Genomic DNA, 25,773 nt, shown 5'->3' on the forward strand with positions numbered 1-25,773 from the left:
CAACAACAACAACAAATACTATGTAAACATTTTCACAGTTCGACATTTTTTGGCTGCATCGCAGGCAACAGAGGCAACATTATCCTTGGTCGCTAACAATATGGTATCAGGATATGTACATAATTAATTAAATTAATAATTAAACCCAAAAAACTAGAGATTGCACCAGCTAAAACAGTCAACCACAGCTGTCAAATAAATAATATAATTAAACTCCAAATAATGGCTAGAATTGCGTATTAACTAGGCGTATACGTAATATGAGTCTTAAATAGAAATTTGATTTAAATCCATGAACAGAAACTTTGCACCGTCGAAGTTTAATTATTCTTGCAGAAGGTATTAAGGTAGTTTATTGGGAGATTCTTTTAATTTTTGTTGATTAATAATAAAGGGGAAAAAGTTAACTGATCTTAAAGCAAAATTTTCTGTTGGTGCTGTGAATTAAAATAAAATAAATTTAATTGGTAGCAAATTAAGTTTTTGTCCGATTCAAGTATTTCTGACATTTTCTCTCTTAATCCCAAATTTCGACAAATTTTAAGAATGTATTTTTGAGTCTGAACATAAAACTATTTGACATAGAATTTAATGAGTGATATTACATTTATTCAAAACTGTCTTCTGCAAGGATATAACAAAAATTAAAGTACCTATAAAAAAAAATATCAGAATAGTTAATCTCTTAATTTTCAACCCATTTTTATTGGATTTAACATAAAAATTTAGCTGACAAAATTCAGTTTAGCATATATTCATACACATAACTAGCTTATTATAATTTATGAAACTAGCCAGCAGCTGTCGGCAATGAATTAAACATGAATTCAGTTAAATAGATGAGACACACACACCCATACACATACACACACACACACACACATTCTATATATAAATAACATTTAACACACAAACGCACACATCACGTACTTTTGCATATTTTTCATATTAGTTTTCATTTTTTTCTGTGCATAAAAACTAATTTATTCTTTTGGCCAAAAAAAATAAACATGAAATGGAATGCAATTAAATTGATTGAGGCTTTTGGCATGCTATTAGTTAATATAATAAATATATAAATATCGTATATATTTAAGCCTATTTCAATTTTTAATCGCATGTTTATATAACGTAATTTAGCTGTTGTTCATACATATACTTATATTTCAAATATTAATATAATGCAATTGACTATTTTATTAAATGACAAACACGTGCAAATTCTTTTCGACTGAACAGGCGGAATATTGATGATGATGAGACCACAGTGTGACGACTGACGACTGCAAAGAGGCAACTGCAACAGAAGCAGCAGCAGCAGCAGCAGCAGAGACTGCAGCTGCAACTGCAACAGCGGCAACAAGCTGCAAATCAGTTTGCAACAATTCGACGCAAGCCGCAATTCAAAAGGCAAACAAATATTTAAATGTTTAATTTTTAAGAGTTTGTGCTTTAAATTTAAATTGAAAATTTAAATAATATATCGCTGGCCACACACAGACATACACAGACTCACACACACACACTCACACACACACACACACACACACTCAAGTAGATTGTGTGCTGCATTTATAAATCCTGTACATACCATAAGACAAACTTGGACCGCAATAAGCAGCTATACACACACATACATAGGTATTTACACTTACATACATATAAATATACATATACATATTTTTTAGCATTTAATTAATTTATGCAAGCAACAACAAATGGCAAAACTTGCAGATTTGTAATTTAATTTATACATTATATATATTATCAACAAAAGGTTAGCTAATAATTTATGCATTTACTTAGCTCTATGTGTATAATACATACATTAACTTACGTATACTTAACGTATTAAATAAAACTCAGACTGATTTTATGCATTATATTTGGTATGTCTTACAGTTAAGAATTGCGTAAACATGCTCAACACACACACAAACACACACACACACACACTCGAACACCCACAAATGTTAGGCATTTAAGTCAAATTTGTCTACCCTGCAGCTATAGAAATGTTTTAGCCAGGGTATTTAAGAGTTCTGCTATAGATAATAAATCTCGCGGTGTAAAATATTTATGTATATTCAGCGGACGTAACGCTTGTTCGTCTGCATGAACTAATCAAATGCATTTAAGGCTAGTTTTGTATACCCTGTACCCAGCAAATGAACAGTAAGGGTATCTGCAAGTTGTGCAAGACGACATTGATAAATAAATATACAAATATTAGTTAAGCATCTAGATAAGCCACAATAGTATAATATAATTGTTTTTCTTTTTTGCATACCTGTCCATTTTGTCTGCTTGAGCCCATGGATCTCAGAGGATATAGGAGCTATGAACATCAAAATCGGTAAATGGGATCGCTTAAATCTGCCTAAAACTATTATCTTTTGATATGCCGCTTATCTTTTGTAAACCCAACAAAATGCAAATCAAATACTCGAAGATTTGATTTTGATAAGTAAGAAAGAAAGAAATGCTTTGCAACTGTCCGCGGTACAGGGTATCAACTAGTCGAGCACTAGCGACTAGAAGTGATATTTGCTCTTACATGAAATAATTTCACATTTTTGCATCCCTTTTTTTTCTGTATTCTGATTTCGCACAGTTAGAAAATACATATGAAAAAGTCACGTGCCTCATAATTAACTCTAGAGCTTATTTTGCCAAATTAGTTGAAATTCAGCGCATCGGAATGCGAAAATATGCCACGTGGAATTATAAATAATTTGCACACGTTGCCATTTAGTTGAAAATTGAACATTTTAGCCACATTTCAAACGAGAATTTTAATTAAATGCATTTATTGGATAAACGCCAGCCTCCCGCTTTCCCGCAAAATCAAGCACGCCTGTCTAAACAAATGAGAAATTGTACAATAAAAATGTGTACAAAAATACGAGTGTAAAGCGCATAAATACTACGCACTATGAACAAGAAATCTATTTAAAAAATATTAAATAAATAAATATACACACATATGAAATTATAGAGCTACACACACACACACACATACACACACACACACACACAGCTAAACATATCCAGCAGTAAATGTCTATATATATATATACGAATACTCGACACATATTTAATAAATGTAGCTAGAACAGTTTTGTGTCTGTTGCAATCTGCAAACTGTGCGAGAATTACAAATAATTTATAAGCTGCTGTGTATGGAATTTTAATATTAAATGGCGTACGAAATTGCAGAATGTGTGGCTAAAATACCAAAATAAATCAATTTAAGCTGCATACATCAAATTCTTAACTATCATTTTCCAATAAAATGCACACAAGGCCAAGAGAAGTGAAGTGCAGCGAAAAGTGATTGAATTTATTAAGAGAAAATGGGAGGAGCTCAGAGAGAGAAGCGAACAACATAATGTGAAGTAAAACCCAAAAGAAAATTCAACCAAATATCTTTCCTTTAAACTTAAATGTTTAAGCTTTATTATTTTTTCTCTCTTTATCTCACTCCCACTCGTCGTATCAACTCCCACAACAACCTAATTAAACCAAATTCATGGGCGAGTGGCTTCTCTATTCGCTTCTCGCGGCTGCTCTGAAATTCAGCCTGAAGTTAGTAATGCCATTGTTTGAGATTGCAAACTTAAATAATAAAATTAATGTGAATTGATGTATTTAAATGCACACAAGGCCAAGAGAAGTGAAGTGCAGAAAAAGTAAATTTTTAGAGAGAGAGAAGCGATCAGCATAATTTGAAGTAAAAGCGCAGCAAGAAACGCTTATTTATGGCCTGGTAAAATTGTAGAGATATGATTATGGGAATGGAAATGAAACTCACAAGAATATTCCAGCTTCTCCCTTTTTTGATACTCTCTCTCTCGCTCTTGGCTTATCCTTTCACTTCTCCCTGCTCATAAATTCCAACAACAGCTCTGATATTCAGCCTGAAGTAAGTTATGCCATTGTTTGAGATTGCAAACTTAAATAATAATATATACGTGAATTGATATATTTAAATGTACATTAATATGCAAGTATCTCGAAATACGAACGCGTCAGAGTATTTAAATAAAATGTGTAAATTATATTTGAAAAATGCAAATGCAAATATGTGTTTTTTCTATCATAAATGCTTTTCCCAAATTCCAGGCAAGAACCAAGTAAATATGGAAAAACTAAGCCTTGCTCTACAGTCTAAATTTTCACAGAAATAATACAAAATGTGTTTAGTTTGTTTTTTTTTTTTTCATCATATTTTGAATTTATACCTTTATTCATGTTAATAATTTCAATATTATTCATTATTGTTATTTGTTATCATTTATGTACCAAGGTACAAGAATAAATAGTTCATTACATTTTCTCAGTTGGAAATATATGTATTTGTTGTTGTCTGTCAGTTGAATAGATCCAATACACAAACACATACATACATGTAAGTGTATGTATGTGTATGCATACATACACATATATGTATTTTTATGCGTGCATATTTGTTGTATATATTGTGTGTATGGGCTTTGCATATTGAAATATGGGAATACAATAATTCAAATATAAGTGTATGTGTGTATGAGTGTATGTGTGTGTGTGTGTGTGTGTGTGTATGCACAAAGTATGCAGCTGCAATTAACATACATACATATACATTTAAAAAACATCATTGGATTAATTTATTTGTTGTATACATTTTCTAATAGGGCATTATAATGTTCATACTTTTTTTTTAAATACTATTATTTCTGGTAGTTGCCAAATAATGTTGAATATGACGAAATAATGTTTGTTTTATTTTATTTTGAGTACACTCGGCTATAGTTCATGTTATTGTATTATTTTTCTTCTATAATTTATAATAAATGACAACAATGTAGCGCAAGTTTCTGCTTTAGTTATGTGTTTTAACAATGTTTTTCTTTTGTTTTGTTTTTGTTTTTGTTTGGGTTATAAGCACATACAATACAATACAATAATCGTATAGGGTATACATATAATGCCATTGTTATGATTATATTACAAACAGTTGAAAATGCCAAATCTCAAACGAACAAAAACGTTCTCCAAAAGGCATTCATCGTTTTATTCTCCAATTTATGCAAATACAATATGCTGTATCCAACCGATATAAGTATATCTTGCTATGCGTCTCGTTGTGCATCTTTTGGGGGGTATTTATAATACAGCGATATGCCTTTAATTAATTTCAAGTGAAACTCTGCAATTACGAGCAATTTCTTCAAATATCATATATATTTCAGCGTTTGTTTGGTTTTTCTTTTTCTTTTAGCTATACAAATTTGTTTTTCATTATTTATACATGCATAATAATATAATAATATATAATCATATCTCAAAGTCAGCTGGCATTCAATTAATTTATTCAATTGTTGCGAAGGCAGCTTAAGAATTTCTCAATTTCAAGTTGTTTTTTTTTCCATTAAATTAAAACACGGCCTTTCCTTTCAAAGATTATTCAAAAACGAAAACTTTATTTTGTGTGCATAGCAAAATAGAAGTTTAGTTGAGTGTAGTTAATTTAAATTAAATGCACCGATTTCTCTGTGTTTTGTTGCACTGTGCAGTCTCGCACGGTGGGTTCAATTCTTAATTGTCAATTTGTTAATTAGCTGAAAATGCAAATAGAGATCAAAACGAAAGAAAATCATAACTTTGTGCGTTGAGAAAATGTTTGCAGTTTTCCACTTTTTCCACTTTTCGTAAAGCATATTTTTTGCAATCGTTTATTGTCAGACTTGGCCACAAAGGGCATATGCTCAGCTAACCAACTAGCTAACAGCTCTTCAGATCTGCTTGAAAACAAGATATTTTCTCTTTAAAAAGGAAATCAATAAATCAAAAATTTGATGCCGTTCGGTTGAGGGTTTTCTTTTCTTCATTTTCTTTTATATATATATGTGGTATATATGTATATTTATATATGTATAATTTCCATTTATAATATGCAACACATTAAAATTGTTCATTTCACTACATAAATACATACATACATAATAATAATTATAATTATAATAATGACCTTTGACTAGAGCCTTTTTATGTGTGTGTGTGTGTGTGTGTAAGTGTGTGTGTACTAGTTAGATAATAGATACTGTTTATATGTATGCATGTGTATATTTATGTTTAATTTCACCGATTCGCTAGCTTTGTGCGTTTTTGCTGCTATTTCGCTTGTCCTTTCCTTTTGAACAATTTTCATTGTTCAAAAGTTTTCCAAGCATATTTTCTCTAACGGTAAACTTGCTGCCAGCGTATGTACATTAAAAAACATTCAAGAGTTTGCTTAGCTAAAAGTACGTTACGAATCAAATGTATGAAATACTGTTTAGAAATCGAAGTTAAGCTTAGGAGGAAAGAAAAACGAAGAGGACATGGAAATGGAAAATTCGAGGAAAATACAGCACAAAATGTGCATATTTAATAAGTGCATAACTGAATGCAACATTTGCATTTTGCACTTAGACATGAGTTATTGTTATCGTTAACATTATCGTAATTGTTATCGTTATCGGTATCGTAATCGGTATCGTTATCAATTTACACACAACACATTGACAAATTAGCAACATCTTTCGAAGCACACTGAAAACAAACATTTCGTATTATTCATTTGCATAAATTATGCAGTATTCCGATTTGGTTTCACTTCGATCCGTAATTCTTTCGTAAATTCTTTGCTCTAATGCCCAATACAAGTTCAACAAATGACTGAAACACTGATTAATATAAGTATTCATGCACATATTAACTTGACATTTACACGGAGCGACAACGCAAATCATTTATAAATATAATATTATAATATAATTATAATATAATATACATATGTGTATATATATTAATTATGTTCTTTTGCCTAAAGGTTTTGCATTTCTCTGCGATTATAAACCTTTGCTAACTTCAAATTGTAACTGACTGCGTGTTATGGGAGTGTATGTGTGTGTGTGTGTGTGTGTGTGTGTGTGTGTGTGTGTGAGTGTGTAAGTGTCGTATATAGGCTAGTTAGTTTGTCTATAACATCGGCTACATGTGTCGTGTTTAACAATTACAATTGGTATTGGGCGTGCCCTGCGTCGGGTCCGTCAAGCGCTGCCCCTTCTGTGTGCCGCCGACTAACGTGGGATCCGCGTCCAGGCTCTCGGACATCTTGTCGCATATAATATCGACCAAGCGCTCGAAAACAGCCTGTCAAATAATAAAACAGATTATAATGGATATATACTCTATATATACTATATATATGTAGAGGGATATCGACTTGCCTTAACATTCACATTCTCCTTGGCCGATGTCTCGAAGAACTCGACGCCCAGCTGATCGGCCAATTGGCGACCGCGCTCGAAGCTGATTACGCGCTGGTCCTCCATGTCGCATTTGTTGCCCACCAATATGACCTGAGCGTTGTCCCACGAATACGTTTTGATTTGTGTCACCCTAAACAACAAATACAATAATTACATTAAACATACACACACACACAGACAGAGGCAGACACACTGTGAGTGTGTCTGGGTTTTACATACCAGTCCTGCACAGAGTTGAAGCTGTCCTCATTGGTGACATCATACATCAGAATGAAACCCATGGCGCCGCGGTAGTAGGCTGTGGTAATGGTGCGGTAACGCTCCTGCCCAGCCGTATCCTGTTGGCCAAAACGACACACACACACACATATGAAAGCAGGGTTTGTGGTCAGTAAGCTGAGGCAAGTCTATGTGCGATGTTTTACATACGTGTCATGTGCATAATACGCAAACGCAATTAGTGCTGCCCACACACACACACACACACACCCACACACACCCACACACACCCTCACACCTATACAGGCGAATTGTGGTGGTCGTCTGAGAACACTTCACCTGTGAAACTTGTTGCCCCGTGCAGCGAGCCTTCCGCTCAATGACATTGATGCCAAAATAGACACAGCTCAGCAATCAATATGGCTGCTTCTCTCTGTGTATGTGTGTGTGTGTGTGAGATGAGGGGAGGGTGTTAACTGTGAACAAACTTGTCACATCCCTAAATGGCTGGCAAATTTCTCGAGTCCACAGAAATGTGCCACAAATTTGTGCAGACCATAAAAGTATGCTACACTTTTTTGCAAGCCTTTGCTGTGCATTTTATATTGAGTATACGTAACGTTTGACAGGCTTTCTATGGAATTTGCAATTTTTGGTTTATTAATTGAGTTTATCTGCAATTAATTAAATTATTTGCTGTCCCTAGGCTTCACAGTTTGAGACCAGGTATATAGCCAGGCCTATTGTGCTGTCTGTGAGGTAAATAGCTCTGCGGGGGAAGAGCTGTGTATTTAGAAATGCAATTAAGTTCATTAGAGGCAGCTTTGAGCTTAAAAAAAACTATTCTTAGAAATTGTAGAGAGGCCTATAATTAATTGAAAGGTATTTAAAGCTTTTCGCCTGGCTAAAGAGGTTGGCTTAGCTAAAGCTTAAATGAGACGAAGTCAAGGATCATTCCCTGTTAACTTGACTAAAAACAAGATTCAATCAGTTTTGCTACAATTTCTATTTGGAAGCTGAACTCAAAATAAAACCTTAATTTGGGTCTGATTTCGGCTAGCTAAAAGACATCTGCTGTCATCTGTTTGGATATAGTTTATATAATAGGATCAGAAATGCCACGAGCTCGACTAAAAAGAAGGCAGCTAAAATTCCATTTACATTTATGCAACACTCGCAACGCATGTATTTCGACTTAGTCGAGATGAAGCTTTGCCTGACTTACCCAAATCTGAAGCTTGACGCGCTTGTCGTGGCGGAAAACCGTCTTGACCTTGAAGTCAATGCCCACGGTGGAGACAAAGGCCGATGTGAAGCTGTCGTCCGCGTAGCGAAATAGGAAGCTGGTCTTGCCGACGCTCGAGTTGCCGATGATGAGCAGCTTGAACATGTAGTCAAAGTTCTGATCGGCCGCATCCTTTTGCCACTTGGGATCACCACCGCCAGCCATGATTGTGGGCTGGAATGGAGGGAGACAAGGAGACTCGATTAGGTTTTTCGTGTGGGATCAGCTTAGCCTGGACTTATTCTATTTATATATTTTTTTGTAATATCGAGCACAACAGATCATTATTCCCAGCAACAGTTAAACACTAGCAGCAATTGCTCGACTTCAGTTTGAATATATATCTAAAAAAAAAAATACATTCAAAATCAGGCTTAATTTCAAATTGAACAGCGCGCATTGGTTTTACGTTTATCGTTTGCTCGTTTCGTTTCGCATCCACTTAAGGACGTCTCCACGTCCACAATTCCTTCGTAACATGTTTGATACAACGCTGGGCATGCTCGTCAGCTGGCTGGCGCAGGCTGTCTGCCTGCTGCTGGGTCAGGCTTGGCAGCATCCGCTCCTCACCACCGGGCTCTGTTTGCTGTTGAGTTTCTTTAACCAGGCCGACGAGCAGCTGCGCAAGGAGCTTGGCCAGGAGCTGCGCGAACGTGTCCAGGGCTTTAGCAAGCTCTACACTTTCTCCTTTCTCTCACGCAAGGGCGTAAAGGGCGTGGCCCGCAGCGCTAGCAGCAGCAGCAGCAACGGCAGCAACGGCTTTGACTACACCATGCAGCAGGGACCGCACACCTGGACACAGGCCGGAAACAACCAGAGCCCCGTCAATATCGATGAGCAGGTGGTGCAGCGTCTGGCCATACGCGAGCTGCTCAACTGGAATCATTATGACGAGCTGCCGGCCAGCATTGTGCTGGAGAACACGGGCCAGACGCTGCTGCTGCGCGCCCAGTTTCGCAGCAATGTGCCGACCATCAGCGGGGCGGATCTGCTGGCCAGCTATACCTTTGTGGAGCTGTGCTTCCATTGGGGCTGGTCGAACAGCGAGGGCTCCGAGCATACGCTGAATCATCGCAAGTTCCCGCTGGAGATGCAGGTGCTGCATCGCACGGGCGCCGCAGTTCCACGGAGCTGCACCAGCAGCTACGATCTGCTCATGATTGCCTATGTCTTTGAGCTGTCCGCTCACAATCCGTTCCTGGATCCGCTCATGCAGAATCTCAAGCTGGTGCAGCAGCCCGGCAAGCGTGTCCACATTGCGCCTTTTCCGCTCTCCTATTTGATTTATCCGTTTCGCACGGGTTTCTATAGCTACGGTGGCTCGTTGACGCAGCCGCCCTGCTACCAGGGCACCGAGTGGTTCCTCTTTCCCGAGTCCCTGGCCATCAGCGACTTCCAGCTGCGCCACTTTCGCCAGCTGCTCAGCGCCGACGGCATCACGCCTATCGCACGCAACTCGCGTCCCGTCCAGCAGCTCGGCAATCGCATCATAAATCTCAACTATTTCTGTCCCTACGATGCCACACAGCTGGCTCGCATGCGCCTGGAGCTGTTGCAGCAGCAGCAGCAGGAAATTGAGGACGAGCAGGAGCAGTCGCAGCAGGAACAGGAGCAGCTGCAAAAACAGATGCAACAGCTGCAGCAGCAACAACAACAGCAGCAACAACAGCAGCAGATGCAGCAGCAGCTCAAGGTGCAGCCCACCGCGGTCAGTTCCGATGATGAGGGGCAGTTGGTCGAGACACTGGACACCACCACGACCATAACCACCACCTCCAATGCCAGCATCTGCACTACAATACTCAAACGCGACTCGGCCGATCCGCAGCAGCAGCAGCAGCAGCAGCAGCAGCAGCAGCCGCTGCCCTCTTGCTGTCCAAATTCCATCATCTTCTTTAGCTCCAACAACAGCAGCAGCAGCAACACCAACAACCCCAACAACAACAACAGCCTCAATTTCCGGAACATCGGCAGCAACGTGGACAACAACGGCAGCGAGGGCGACAACAACCTCGTCAACAAGTGCAACGGACACTTTCAGCTGGAGAAGAGCGAGGACATGCTGCTGACAATGCCCAGCGGCGTCGGCATCTGCGGCATGGGCGATGGCCTCGGCGTGGTAGGAGTCGGCGTTGGCACCAGGCTTCAGCTGATCGAGTAGCCGGCACGCAGATTTGTTTTATATTTTTTTACGAGCACTTCAACTCTGTTTAATCGGCCACAGCAAATCCTCCAGCAGGAGCAGCGCCCCCAGCCGTCGTAACGAAAGGCGGAATGCGCCGTCAGCGCCACCTGTTGGGCATTTTGAGTAACTGAATTTGAATTGTCTGTGCGTGGATTAAACAAGTTGCGTTTATATTTTCTAAAAGCAAAACCATTGACTTGTTGGTGGGTGTGGGCTGTCTGATAGGGGCGGGGCATGTGGAGCGGGGGATGCGGGTGGCGGTGCTCGGCAAGCAGCTTGCCAAGTGTATTGCTGGTACATACATAGCTGGTATTGCGTACTAATGTGCCCTTCTCTTGAGTAAAATATCAATTTAATTTTTTGCTGAATACTAGTGCTACAACACGAAGGCCACTGTTGATACTATCGATAGTTTTTAAATATATATTGAGAATCATTAGAAACTATTGACATTAAGCTAAAGAAAGCTGAAGTCGCACTAATTTATTTACTTTTTACTTTTAGCACCAATATCTACCAAATTTAGGAGGAAACAATCGAATATCGCATTATCGAAACAATCGATAAGCACAAACGTCAGTTTGCCAGCACTGCTCACATCATACATAAACGCCTTATTTTCTATTTGTGTTAAATTTGTATTTCTCAACTTTTTTCAAAGCAATGGATGCACAATGCCAAAACGTGAGTAAAGACAAAATGTATATACAATACATATGTATGAAATCTTGTTAAATCTAGGCGCAAGTAGAGAGACTTGGTATGCAGCTGATTTCTTTAGCTTGTTGCAGACTTTATTAGCCAAGTGTCATTGCAGGATAAAGAAATATATATGTACATGCAATGAGAGCGAGAGAGAGGGCGAGAGCGAGAGAGGTGCTGGCTGTCAATGCGATATTCTTGTGAATTTTTCCCTCTGGAAATATGAATATTTCTTGTGGCCTTTGAGTCGTGGAGTAGTTGAGCTGTTTTTAATATGACTGTCACGTCATTGGCAACTCAAGAAGAAATTTCAAAGAGCAGCTCGGCTAACAACGAAGCAATCAACTCGAGGTTGGCCTTGAAAAAGTTTTAGCCTTGTCTTTAGCGGGCGGCGGAGAGAGAGATTATGGAAAGGGGGGGCTTGTTAGTCGTGGTGACAGGGAATATGGCCTTAGCTATTTCAAAATTGTGAGTTAAGAGTGACTTTTTCATGTGCACGCAGCGCACACAACATTGTGTCGATAATTTGTTTGTATAGTCAACTACAACATCCTTTTACCCCGTACCACAACCCACAGCCCCCCTTTCCCGCTGAACCAAACGTTGCGCAGCAACGTGATTTCTTCCCTTTTGCGCGTCATCCTCAAGGCCCGTGGTAAAAGACACAGCTCCATCTGGCGGCGGGGCGGGGGAGGGTTCGGTCGCTGTTGAGAGGCTCTTGAGGCGAGAGGCGCACTGCAACGACGACGACGACAGGCATGAACGTGCACAAACAGGCAGCGACAAGCAACGACAGTAATGCTCAAGTAAATAAGTGCAGGCTGTTATCAGAGCTACGCGCTGCGTATGCGAGCATGTTTATTTTTTATCTGCCCTGCCAGGCTCCCTAATTATCGATTTTTTTAACCTCGTCGTTGTTGTTGTTCCTGTTGTTGTTGTTGATGTTATTTCATGTTTCAAATTGCGAGTCAGCTCCCCGTGAAACACATTCAAGCAGCTGTTGCCATTTGCCAGCATAACCTTTGGGCTAGTTTAATTATTGATAACGAATTGCGGCATCGAACCACAAATACACACACACACATTTATACTTCTAACTGTCTGTGCGTGTGTGTGTGTGTGTGTGTATTTGCTCAATTATGCACAAAAGTTGGCAAATAACTCAATCAAAATTTGTGCTATTCAAAGTTTTGGCCATAGAGAAAAAGATACACTTTATGTTGTCCAACTTGGACACAAAAGCTGTGTTCAGTTTAAACTTTCACGTTCAACCAGCAACTGGACATGACGCAAATCAATTGGTCATGCAAAATATTTTATTGAAGCTTTTAGGAATTTGCTAAGAAACTCGATTTCTTTTTACATATTTTATCGATAGTCTTTCGATAACATTTAGGCACTTTTGAATTAACAGCTGGACTAGGGGTATAATCATATATTTAACGTATTTTTATATCAATTAGGCTGTTTACATAAATTGATAATTAATGAAACTGATAATTTATAATAAGGTATATATAACATTTTTGTTGAAAAGGATGGGTAACGCGTTCAAATTTAAGTATTCGTCGCCTTTAGAAATTCTTAACAAATCTCTTTTAAATATGTATGTCTCAAGAAGTTTTTCCTACTATGTTTTCGCAATCCATCATCATTTAAGATGATATCACGCTTTGCCACTGAAAGAGTTTTGTTTGCAGACTGCTTTCCATTTGACGTCATCTTATTGTTGTTTTAAGGACATAATATCATTGAATTTATGATAAAACACGGACAATTCGCTGTCAAACTTGGAACAGGTCTGCAATTGACTAGCTGTTAAACGCGCAGTTGGACTTCAACTAACGTGTTGAGTGCTGCTTGTTGTCATTGTTATTCTGTACAGTTAACAGCTATTGCTGGCAGTTGCAGCTGCAGTTGTGAAGCCACAACAATGAAATAATCATTTACTGCTTGCATTTGGCATTGAGAACTTTCACTGTCGTTGTCCAGTTGGGCAAACAAAAACAAAAACATAAAAATAAAGGCAGATATCAAAATACGACAAGAGTTGTTGTTGTTGTTGTTGCGGCAACTAACGAAGCAGCAAATGCAGCTGGACATATGTGTGTATACATGTGTGTGGGTGTGTGTCTGCATAAGTACACTTGTGTATGCATAAATCATGAGTACCATGCGGCGTATACGTATTGTTACGATTAAGGCAAATGCACTTACTGTGACTTAGTCTTGAGGTTGTTACGGTTCTTGTTGTTGCTGTTTTTTTCCTTCTTATTGTTGCAGCTGCTGCTGGCTATGTGTAACTGTGTGTGTGTGTGTGGGTGTGTGTGAGTGGGCTGGGATTACGCCGGATGCCTGCAGATCCTGGGGTAATTCCTTAAGTGCTGCGGCTGTTCCCTGTGACCAACTGCTGTTGTTGTTTTTGTTGACGTGTGCGGACTGTGTGTGTGTGTGGGTGTGCGTGCGCGCGTGGGTGTAAGCTCTTTACTGTTATTTTTCACACATATACACAAATCGATATTGTGGCTGCGAGTTTGCTTTTTCGCTCTATTTTCTTTTCTTTTTTCGCACTGCCTGTTTGGCTATTGGTTTCGGGGTCTGTGGCGTGCAGCACTGGGAAAGTTTAGCCTTGGCACTGGGTTAGAGTCTCCGCTGCCCGCTGCCAGCTGCCTGCTGTTAGAATTTAGCGCTTTTTTGTTTACGGGTTATTCAATCAATTATTCAGCGTTTCACGCGCGTTTGTCTCGCCCGATTCAATTCAATTATTCATTTAGTTGCAGGCGCCAGGCAAAGTGTTTTTCTCAACTCAATTTCACCTTTTTTTTTGCTCAGAATTTTCCTTAGCTCTGTTGTACACGTCCTTGTCGACTTTTACAGGACCACGAATGAGGCAAAAAATTTTCTGCAGCTACGCATATGTCCCTGTGTGTGTGTGTGTGTGTGATGTGCTTTCGGCGAATTGACTAACGCGGCGAATATAAGCGTTTTGTATACGTTTTCATCATTTAAACTGTTTCAACTGTCCAGCTGCTGCTTCTTTCTGCTCCAGTGGTGAAAATCGATGCCCAGCGGCGGGTCGTTGTTTGTGTGGGCGAGCGAAAGCTTAAGAGCTTTCCATTCATGCGGCGCATTTGCGCACTGGGCAGAAAGCGGCAGACGTTAGCCAACACTGACTGTACGTATCGATACGCGCCACATTTGAATATTGCGAATATAAGCAAATCTTATCTTGTTTTTGTTTTTATGGCCAGCACAAATTTTGATTCATTTATTGCAGCAAGTGCAATTGAAAGCAAAGCTAAATAAAAGTGTGCGTGGGTCAAAGTTTCTACATAAAACCGATTGCACATATAAACATTTTAATAATCAACAATTTAACAAATCTACAATGCAATTGAAATCACGCTACAATTTGCTATTGCCAGCCAGCATATCACGCACCACCTGCACCGCATATTTGGCGGTGCCCGGGGCTGTGGTCACACCATAACCGCCGTGTCCATAGTTGTGCACAATCTTGAGGCGTCGGCCCTGATCATTGGTGAGCAGCTCCGGCTCCACGCGCACAATAGACCGATGCGGCCGCAGTCCGACGCACTCGCGCACAATTTCCGCCTTCTTCAGGCTGGGCAGCAGATCGTAGCAGCGCTCCTTAATGGCCATGCTGTCGTACTTGCACCACTCGGTGTTGTAGCTGTCGTACTGTCTGCAACCGCCCAGGGTCACGGTCTCGAAGCCGGGCAGCACGTATGTGTCCAGATCGCCGTAGAAAGCTGTTTTAATCCAAGGTGCGCGCACCTTGAGCACCTGGCCGCGAATGGGCACCAAGTGCTGGTCATTGCACAGCTCCTTGGCGCCCATTCCCGTGCAATTGAGCAGCACGTCCAAGTCCTGCGGCAAATCGAAGAAGTTGCTCACATGCTGGCGCAACACCTGACCGCCGTTCGCCAGGAATCTGCAAGGCAACAGAATCAATCAATCAATCTGGCCAGCTGCAGAGCTAGGCACAACTTACTTCTTGGTGGCATAGGGCAGAAACAAGCGACTCTCAGTCAGGCAGGTCGTGAAGAAGGAGCCGTACTTCCAGCCGCCCTGGCACAGTCTCAGCTCATCCTCCGTGGCGCGTCGGTAGACGGGCAGCAGCTGCTCGATGAAGTGATTCTGGCCAGGCAAACAGTTATCAATGACAAGTACAATTATATTATATAATTACAACGCGATAATAGAAACCGATTAACTGATTAGTTATCCGGCTGTCTGCTTACCCGTACAACGGAGGGCGTGGTGCGTGAGAATATATAGCCGGACAGTTGGCAGACGCCAGCCAGGGCCGATTCTGTTGAACGCCGCAGCTCGTCCCAGTAATTAAATGCATCCCTCATCCACTGCCTGCAAGAAACATATATTAACGATTGGACGTTGAGATCTTTCAATTGATTTGACCCCCACGGGGTCGCTCACGTACTGCGTAATTTCCTGGGTGGGACCCATGAAGCTGGTGCCGGGACGAAAGATGCCCGCGGCCACATAGCTAACGGTATCCTCATTGAAGCGATCCGCTATGATCGAAACCCGCGCCGTGGGAAACTGCTGCTGCAGCTCCAAGGCGCTGGTCAAGCCAATAATTCCGCTGCCCAAAACGCCGAAATGCATTCTTGTTGTAGTGCCGATATGCCCTCCAGTAAAGGGAACCTCTTACTGAATTGCAAAGCGTTGCTGCGTGTGTATTTAAAAGTATCAGATAGATGCTTATCAGTGTCCAATATAAAACAACAGTTGATGATAGCGTCAACTGGCGCCGTGCCTATAATTATGGCCACCAGTGTTCGTCAATCACACATCTATTAAATGCATTTATTTAACAAGCACGCAACCATTTGCTCTTTGAGCTCAGCTGCTAAAAGCTTATTGACCTTTATTAACTGAGCACAACATTTTGCCATCTGGTATTATACATTTAATTTTATTTGCAACATTTCAACATTTTAGCTTTGTTTATTCTCAACAGCTGTTTCAAAGCTCTGCAAATGCTCAGTCCAAAGAGTAATGTGCTAAAATAGACCAAAATAATGAAAAATACTAAAACCAATCGTAGTTGGCTGTATCGATAGTTTCTGTTGCTTAACATTGATCATTTTACAAACAGCTGGCAACGAAATCGAAATACTCGTTTATATATTTATTTTATGTTTTCATTGATAACATTAATTTAAATAAAAATAAGGGCCGCAACTTCTTAGACTGACTTGTCAGATGAAAATCTTGCAGTTCATATTTAAACACTAACAGCTGTTGCGTTCTGTAACGTGAGCTATCGATAGCACTGTCGATGCAATTAAATACCAAAACTAACCGAATATCAATAACAACATACCAAGTATATTTTGGCCAGCCGCTCACGTCACAGTTGTAAGGTAAAAAACACTGCCTCAACTCTTAACATTTTGTTCAAATATAGTTGGCAATGTAACATACAATAATTTACATTTGTAATTCAAAATTGTGCACCACAGGAAATAGATTGTACAGCATAGCAGGTCAAAGGATAAGCGGCTTGACGTTCACAGCGAGCACTTCGAACAAGTGGAAGCAGAACGTGCAAAGTGCAACGGCCATCAAATACCAAGGAATATGTCATCAATGTCGCCCAGTGAGGTGAGTGGCTTATCCCTAGCTGTCTAGTTGGCAGAGCAGCTGTGCGTCGAACAACAATTAAACGGCGTGAAAAAAGCGTACGCAAAAGCAGTTGTGCAAATGTTTGTTGTCAGCTGCTGCGCTGTCGCTGCCGGCTGCTGCGCGTCTTCACATCAGTTTTTTAGCGCGCTGCACAAGTTCAACGTCATCTTATCGCTGCAGCGACCCATGCTGGTGTTTCAATGGCATTATCAGCAGGGTTTCACCTGCACAAGGAGGAAGTCGCCAGCCGCCAGCCGATTGTTATATAACAGTTGAATTACGCTTCTTTGTCTTCGCCCATCGACACTTTCTCCTGTCAACTGTTTGCCTTGCTGCTCCAAGGTTCGCTTCTCTGCAGTTTCACTTGTAACTGTCAAACCGCTTAAGGTCAGGCAAAGAGTGCACCTCCCACACATGTGCATAGGCATCGACCCGTTCGGTTTTTTTTTTTTTTTCGTTTATGCATCCAATTGCACTGCGGCAGCTTCTAACTGTTTATGTGCCTCTGTTTGTTTATATCAGCGTCCGACTGTGGCGCTTTTTGTTTACGCTGCGTAAACAAGCCTTGGAACGACAGCGCCATCTATCGATCCTGTGCTGCTGCCTGCTCGCTTCCCATTGCCGCCGCTCCTCCCTTCAACGTTGTTGACAGCAATGCTCTGCTTCGCCCTTATATCTTGCCCGCAAACTCGCTCACTCAGTTCGAAAAGCTCGCCGCGTACGCGCACTTCGCCCGTGTTTATTGCGTTGGTTTCGCCGTCGGTTCCATTCAGTTCTCGTTGACACGCGAATTCGCACGCGCGCATTTGCATTTCGCTTCAGTCTGTGCTGTTCGGTTCGTTTCTGCTCCGGCTACGGCTAATTCGCATTTGCACAAAGGTTTACATGATTTGCATGCACTGTGCGAACACCAAAACACTTTTAATTATCGATTTAATTATCGGTTTGGCTAGACGCGCCTCTCAGCCAATTAATCGGCTAGTCCGTTAATTGCCTTGGCACGCGAACTGTCAATAAGTTTTTTTTTTTGGTTTTATATTTTTTATTCTATTTGTATCTCTTCACACATCTTTAGCCAAAAATTAGCCAAGTTTCTTGGCACGCGTTCAAATTATAAATTAACAAATGCCAAAGAAGTCTGCGCGAAGAGTTGTTTGTCGATTTCCACACTTGCACTTTCAGTCGTATATAAATTAACAACATTTATAGCTCTCAAAAAGCTGCTTTGTTTTCAATATATACTTACTTGTACCTACTTATTATGTGCATATTTATATATATGTATATATATATATATATGTGTAGATCAAGCAGAGAACCAGTTTGTTCATATTTGATATGCAAGCTTTGTCGTTCTTTAGGCAGTTTTGTCATTAATTCGAAATCTGAACTTAAGCGTAAAGTTGCAGGCTGCCAATTTTGATTTTGCTTTTGCCTTTTGCCAAGTATTCAAATTTGGCTCGGTGTTTTTTTGCCCGATCTGCTGGGATCGAATCACGGAGTAGGCAGACAGATCACAAAGAATTGAATATCATATAGGGGCTGCACTTCCTTATGGGTAAACTGAGACAATGGCACAATTAATTAATCATATTGCCCCTGCCGAATGAGATTTTCGCTTATCTAAGCCCCACCTGGCTGTGGGAATATATTTTAATTACAACAGATAAGCCGAATTGTATTGTATTTTATTATGCTTTTATTTGCCTGCGCAGATTAATTATTATTAAGCTATCATTTTTAGCCTTTCAATAATATACAAATAGACATTTGAATTGTTATAATCAAGTCTCACAAAATGCGGTTGCTCTTAGCGATCGTTTACTGTGCGAACTTTATCAAGTAAATGCAAATTAATTGTGATAATAAAAGCGCGTTGTTCACCAATTGCTGTGATTTTTGCAACGGAGCATGGTTTATTGTCGCTTATAAAATTAAATCACAATTAAATTGCTGTCGCCAGCCACACTTTTCTCCTATTACTGCGCCTAGAGGCTATTATGCATTCAACGTTTGGCTTGTTGCGATTCCAGAAATGAAGTGTAACTGTTTTGTAATCAGCTCAAACACTTGAGCGGCTAGTATCTCATTAGTTATTACAATTAAAGATAAAAATAGAACCCTGATGTGTTTACATAGCAAAGTAAAATAACAAATCAACAACAACATTTTGCAAAACTCTAAACATTTGCATATTCAAATCCAAATTGCTTTTTAATGTACGCGTCGGTTAACACTGAAGTCCAGCGCAGCCAACTTAACAAGTACGGACAACTTTTTGGTGTTGCCAGATCGCTGTAGCTGCAAATCAAACTTGCCATAAGCTAAGCATATGTAACACAATGAGTTATGATTATTATTATTATTTTTGCCGTTTCCCATGCTCAGTTCACGTGTTCTCACTACTGAGGTCACGTTCCCACTCGACTCTTGATTAGTTGTCGATTGCATTGATTCGCAGCCAACTTAACAAGCACACACAACTTTTTGGTGTTGCCAGATCGCTGTAGCTGCAAAACAAATTTGGCATAAGCTTAAGCATATGTAACACAATGAGTTATGATTATTATTGCAATTTTCCATGCACACTTCACGTGTTCCCACTGAGGACACGTTCCCACTCGACTCTGATTAGTGGTCGATTGCATTGAAAGCGTTTGTTTTCATTAGCTTCTGTATTCATTACCGATTGCTCATGTACGGAATCAATGGGGCAGCAAGATGAGCTGTATCAGTTCTTTATCACTCGCCAAGTACGTGATACACGCCTCTCCCCCCAATATTTCTCTGCATTTCTCTCTCTCGCTCTCTCTCTCTCTCTTCGCTCGTCTCGAGTGACTCTTCAGAATAGGCGCATCAGGTTTATTTTGTTTCGATTTTATTTATACAAGGCGACAGTTAGCGCCAAAAAAAAACTAACGAACTCTGACGTCACAATGCAGTGACGTAGCAGAAGCTGTCAAGAGTCTCAAGCATATATGCATATATATATGTATATCACACATACAAACACACACACGCACACTCACATGCACGTATATTTGTTTGTTCTTATCGATTGTGGAAAGACTAAAGCTTTTCGGCGAAGGTCGAAATTGTTGATTTAGCAATTGCAAGTTTAAGGTTATGTTGCACACTTCCGTCTGCCAGCCCCTTCCCCCTTCCCCCCTTCCCCCTCCCCTCGATCCCAGCGCCAGCTCGTTGCTATTTTTGCGATTTTTATTCTCTCTTGTAATGCGCTTAGGGCTCTTCTTCTTCTTGCGCATTTGTGCATTTTTGTGCTGGGCCCGCATTCAGGAAATCGTTTTATATGGCTTTTGGCGCATGTGAAATGTTGCATAATTTGGCCCAGTGGCTCGTGATTCACTGTTGAAGGCCGGGCCGGGCCGGGCCGGGCTGGGCCGGGTGCCCAGATCCAAAAATATCGCCAGACGGCCAAAGTGCTTAATTGGCCAAGCAAACAAACCGGCAACTGGGAACTGGGAAATGAGAAATGCGAATTGCTAAATGAAAACGGCAAACAGCATCTAAACTGTTGTTGGCCATGACTCAGAGTTGGCCACAGCTTTCGTCACACGTCTCTGTTGATTCAGCTTTGTTGTGGCCTGCGTGGCCTTCACCACCTGCAGCAGCAGCAGCAGCCAACTCATCGGCCACTGCCCACCTGCCGCCCACCTTCCGCCCCCTTCACTATGTCGCATCTTTATCAGCGCCTGTGGCTACTTTGTATCAAGTTTATCAGCCATTTGCCTGGCAGAAGCTGATTCTTAATTTTTGTTTACGCGATAATTCTGGGGAAAAGCGCACTGAAAAACAAAGCGAAACGAATCGAAAGAAACTGCGCGTTGTTTACCTTTTTGCTGTTTACCTTTTTATGCTTTACGCGATTAGTCAAAGTCTCACAATATTTTCCGGGCTCTTTCATTTCGCCAAATTGTTTTTTAATGAGTGTGCAGTTTGTTTAAGATTTTCCAAAAATTTTAAGTACTTTTAATATGCCCTGGGGCACAGAAATGAAGGGGTGTCTAAGAGTCAAGATTTTGTATTTCTTTGATAATATTCTCGATGGAAAGACTTCCTTTTAAACTGATCCTAGGATCTTGTTACCTTTCAACTCATTCTAGATACACGCCTAAACAATTTACAGGGTAACTCCGAGTCATTGCACATCGAGAGTTGTTGCTTTTATAAATGTTCCTAGCAGGGGGCATTGCCTTAGCGCTTGACAACCAACTGCGGCTATTTGAAAGCAAAACAATTAGAATAGATCTATATACATATATGTTTAGTAAGGCAATAAACAATTCTTGACACACATTTTCGATCGACTTGGGGCGGGGCGGGGCAGGCGAAGCGCCCGGACGGGACGCGACTAACTTGAATGGATCTGCAATCTATAAAGTCGGCTTAAAAAGGGGTTTGGGGCTGGGATTAAAAGCATCTTGAGTATGCCAAGTATTTTTGTCAAAAGCTATTTATTGTGCAATCTTTTAATATCAGGTCCAGAGTTGGATAATATGAATTACCCTCAGATGTATTATCTTCTAATTGAGTTCAGATTCCAGATGTTTAGCCGCACTTGCCATTTCGTATTTGTTAAAAGGCTTCACTAAATGCTTTATTAACTATCGTTCTAATTAGCGCTCTTACATAATCGATCGATCATCTGTTTAGTCAGAAAGAGACGGAGAGAGAGTGAGAGTAACAGAGAGAGAGAGAGAGAGGGGGAGCTGATTTAGTTGCTGACATTTGATTGATTCGATTCTCGCACGTTTGCACTTCCAAATGCAATTTCGACATTCGCGATTTCATCGAATTGCAATAAATTTGCAATTGACGTCGTCGCCGCGCCGCTGACTGAAGTTCATTTATTGGCCTGTTTACTGCGTTTGCCTGCGTTTTGGCCTTAATTTCTAATTCCAAATATTTCGGCCACTTTTTGTTTTATGGCGAGCAGCAAAAATAGCACGCACACACACACATATTTATGTACATAAATCTAGAAGTACCAATGTGCATATATATATGTATGTGTGTGTGTGTATATGTATGTGTGCGAGCTGTAATCTTATCAGCTGCTTATCAGGCGGACAGAGCGTGCCAATTGCGACACGCTGGCGGGGCTGAAGGGCAGAGCCGAGCGAAGTGTTGGCTTTCTTTTTTTGTATACCGAGCAAGTCTCGTGCCTCAGCTGAGGGACAGATGCTGCATACTTGCAGCTAAAAAATATTGCAGGGAAATGCAACTTGTGCAATATATAAAAACTGAAGCTATAAACGAGTTTTTCCTGCCTGCCTCCTCGCTGTGCTCATAAAATGCCCATTTTGATAGTGCAAAAAAAGATAAAGCTAAAAAAGTGAAGCTAGCACAATAACAACGTGTGCCGGCTAGCAAATACTCTATAATTGGTATTCAAGAAGTTTCTGGAAAAACCTTTTTAATTATAGATAATAGAAAGTGGACTTTACTTCACATTTATTCAGATTTCAAGCGATTATCTATGCTAGCTAGATATGATATATAAATCAGGTGCGATCAGATAGAATATATGTATATATATAGCTATATGTCTCGCGAACTCATCTGCACAGGATTGTGTATGATATAAAATGTAAACGATCCTTAAAAATGCGTCAACTGTTTGATAGCGCAGCCAGCCGGGTAAGGGAAGGGTATGAGGAAAATACACTACGCAGACAGAGGCACGTTGACGCTGACGTTGACGTTGACGCTGACGATGACAAGCTCTGCCGGCGGACTCGGCGCTGTCGACGCCTCGTCTCGAACAGCTGCTTGGCGGGTTGGGTGGGGTTGGGCGGGGTCGGGTCGGAAGGGGCTGGGTGGGGTTGGGCGGGCGCTGGGTTGGTTTTGTGTGTTGTGTTGGCTTTGAGTAAATTTCGCTCGACGCTTTTGCCACAGTCGCACGCGGAACGTTGGCGCATTTGGCTGTTGCTCGTCGCGAATTTCCGAACTCTGTGCATTATTTTTGTGAATTTTGTGGCTAAAATGCGGCTGTTGGCGGCTGAGTGCGTTTATAAATTGTGCTGGGCCCTGGGCGAACGTAACTCGACATAGTTGGCTGTTTTTAAAAAGCGAGAAACGAAATTAAAGCAATTCAAATTCGATATTTTAGTCTAAAACACAGCAACATTGCGAGCGCTTCACAAAGCAACAAAACAAACCAAATAAATCATAAATATATATATAAACTAAACTAAAGTGTCGCGAGTGTTTCGTGTGAACGTGAGACAAAATGCTAAAGTTATTCAAGAAAACCAAAGACAAAATTCCCAAATCGGAGATCATCAACGAGCCCAAAGAGCCCCAAAAGCCGGCGGTCTCCAAATGCGGCAAGCCCCTCCTGCTGGACAACTCGCGCTGGGAGGCAAGTACTCGTCCCTACTTCTGGCACCTCCTACTTCTGGCCAGATAAACGAACTCGCACTTTGCGCCCCTTGGCCTTGGCCAGACTTATCGGGTCTGCCTACCCATATCTAGCTGGAATGAATTATCGTCTTATTGTGGGATTTACACCTTCGTACAAAGTTTTAGCGCCCATGACAAATTTTTTCCCCTTTGACTTTTTCGCCAGTTTATCATGCGAACTTCTATACATATATATGCATAGATAACTATATAGCGCCAATTGCCAAATTGCGTCATTTGCTGGGCGGGACTAGAGCTTTCCGGGAACAAGTTATGAGACTGCAGCTGAAAATACATTTTCGGAGGGTTAGACGACTAGCCTGAAACATTGTATCTATAATATATATCGTCCGTTTAAGTATTTGGGCCTTGCTCTTGTGATAATAATTAATTTCCTTTGTTAAATTGCACCCAGGCCAAGATACACTCGAGTCTCTAGTACAAGGCGCTTAGCTCTAATCGACCAAACTGTAGCCTCTATGGGAAAGCCAATATATCAAGATATATACACATATCTTTATTTATATATTTATGGCTTATAATTGCACAGAGAAAAAACAACTTTTGTAGAATCAAAATAACGAAAACAATCGACAGTTTAAGGGGCCTCAAGAGCATTGCACGAGCAGTTTTTTATCTAATCTATAGAATGCTATCTATATATACACTCCACATATATATATATATATATATATATAGCGCAGATTGACGTTTGTAAGCCAAAAGGAAATGTGTTAGCGATAAAGTCTTTATACATACCGACATTATATTTGGCCAGCAAAACACGCGATGTATCATTAAGAAGGGAAACTGAACTTTTAGGTCACTTTATGGGCTTGGGGGCCAAAATTGTTGCCAAAATAAAATCGATGCTCATTTTCGCCTCTTCTTCCTCTGCTCTTCACTTGCAGCGCCGTTTGCACAAAGAACTGATGTCCCTGATCAAGGAGCCACCGCCAGGCGTGACTGTTGACACCGAAAGCGTACAGCAAAATTTATCAGAGTAAGTGCCACAAAGCGCAACTAGGCCAAGTTCAGTCGAAAACCAAAAAGACATATTAAGAAACTGGTTGGCTCAATTTGGCAATTTAGCGCGTTGAACAAAGCGCACAATTGTTTCTCTTATTTGGCATTTTTACGAGCAACTAATTAATATGGCTGATGTCTTGATTACAGATGGAAAATAAATATTAAAGGTTTCGAGGGCACACTTTATGAGGGCGAAGACTTCCAGCTGCTGTTTAAATTCAACAATAAATATCCCTTTGATTCGCCAGAGGTGAGTTTCAGCATGAAATACAAATGGTTAATTAGTTAATTAAAATTCGATTTGGTTCTGTTGCGTTGCAGGTCACTTTTATTGGCAGCAATATACCCGTGCATCCGCATGTCTACAGCAATGGTCACATCTGCTTATCCATATTGACCGAGGACTGGTCGCCGGCGCTGTCGGTGCAATCGGTGTGCCTTAGCATAGCCTCCATGTTGAGCAGCTGTCGCGAGAAGAAGCGACCGCCGGACAACACACTCTACGTGAAGACGTGCAACAAGAATCCCAAAAAGACTAAATGGTGGTATCACGGTGCGTATGCGTGATCTATATACATATATCTCTATCTATATACCATTGTGTATATAGAAGAACTGTACAACTTATCGCATCTGTATAAATAACTCGTGTCTATTTACTTGCAGATGATTCTGTTTAGTTAACGTTGCAATTTATGACTACTGCCTGCTGCTTGCGTTGCGCCTACACAAAACTCACGAACTCAACACATCACAAACAAAAACAAACAAAGAAACAAACCAACCAACCAATTTGTTGCCTGCCTGCCGCCTGCAAGGACATCGCCAACAACAAACCATCAATCAAATCAATAATAGTTTTTTTTTTCTTTTTCAAAAACCAACCAACTATAAATTTGGAACTGCACTTTTTAAAGGCCTACTAGACACGTTAGGTGTAAATTAGCTGTGAC

General features: G+C 40.6%; 5 protein-coding genes across 8 annotated transcripts in view; 3 read left to right on the forward strand and 2 right to left on the reverse strand.

Annotated features, from left to right (window-relative positions):
- stan (Protocadherin-like wing polarity protein stan) overlaps positions 1–2,453 on the forward strand; it is a 37,588-nt gene extending 35,135 nt beyond the window's left edge. Inside the window, exon 6 of the mRNA XM_064696017.1 lies at positions 1,240–2,453. Within this exon, the coding sequence (XP_064552087.1) occupies positions 1,240–1,273 (34 nt within the window). The 3' untranslated portion in view covers positions 1,274–2,453. The remainder of the gene's footprint in view (positions 1–1,239) is intronic.
- Positions 2,454–5,245: 2,792 nt separating this feature from the next.
- On the reverse strand, positions 5,246–14,736 carry Rab3 (RAS oncogene family member Rab3). The gene is made up of 5 exons (XM_064696021.1): positions 13,907–14,736; positions 8,743–8,976; positions 7,518–7,636; positions 7,257–7,428; positions 5,246–7,179 (listed from the first exon to the last, which is right to left on the reverse strand). The coding sequence occupies exons 2-5, from the start codon at positions 8,965–8,967 to the stop codon at positions 7,033–7,035; spliced, it is 663 nt and encodes a 220-aa protein (XP_064552091.1). The 5' UTR covers positions 8,968–8,976; positions 13,907–14,736; the 3' UTR covers positions 5,246–7,032.
- CAH13 (Carbonic anhydrase 13) lies at positions 9,094–11,176 on the forward strand. Its single transcript, XM_064696018.1, has one exon. The coding sequence runs from the start codon at positions 9,281–9,283 to the stop codon at positions 10,961–10,963; it is 1,683 nt and encodes a 560-aa protein (XP_064552088.1). The 5' UTR covers positions 9,094–9,280; the 3' UTR covers positions 10,964–11,176.
- LOC135437924 (ubiquitin-conjugating enzyme E2 W) lies at positions 11,562–25,592 on the forward strand. 4 transcript variants are annotated; one of them, XM_064696024.1, is made up of 6 exons: positions 17,085–17,103; positions 17,203–17,344; positions 24,703–24,794; positions 24,968–25,070; positions 25,142–25,373; positions 25,487–25,592. In XM_064696024.1, exons 2-6 carry the CDS (start codon positions 17,321–17,323, stop codon positions 25,498–25,500), a joined length of 465 nt encoding a protein of 154 aa, XP_064552094.1. In that variant the 5' UTR covers positions 17,085–17,103; positions 17,203–17,320; the 3' UTR covers positions 25,501–25,592. The 4 variants fall into 4 exon arrangements, with proteins under 4 accessions (XP_064552095.1, XP_064552094.1, XP_064552093.1 ...); XM_064696025.1 differs by lacking the exons at positions 17,085–17,103; positions 17,203–17,344 and adding an exon at positions 11,562–11,671; XM_064696023.1 differs by lacking the exon at positions 17,085–17,103 and having other exon boundaries at positions 17,155–17,344.
- Positions 15,032–16,508, reverse strand: Daao1 (D-amino acid oxidase 1). Its single transcript, XM_064696019.1, has 4 exons — positions 16,155–16,508; positions 15,955–16,078; positions 15,705–15,850; positions 15,032–15,644 (listed from the first exon to the last, which is right to left on the reverse strand). Exons 1-4 carry the CDS (start codon positions 16,340–16,342, stop codon positions 15,095–15,097), a joined length of 1,008 nt encoding a protein of 335 aa, XP_064552089.1. The 5' UTR covers positions 16,343–16,508; the 3' UTR covers positions 15,032–15,094.
- Positions 25,593–25,773: the final 181 nt, after the last annotated feature.

The sequence above is a fragment of the Drosophila montana genome, unplaced genomic scaffold (genome assembly GCF_035044405.1).
Source record: "Drosophila montana isolate Dmon_TW-CO22-7 unplaced genomic scaffold, ASM3504440v1 contig_3833_1, whole genome shotgun sequence".
In the NCBI taxonomy this organism is placed as follows: Eukaryota; Metazoa; Arthropoda; class Insecta; order Diptera; family Drosophilidae; genus Drosophila; species Drosophila montana.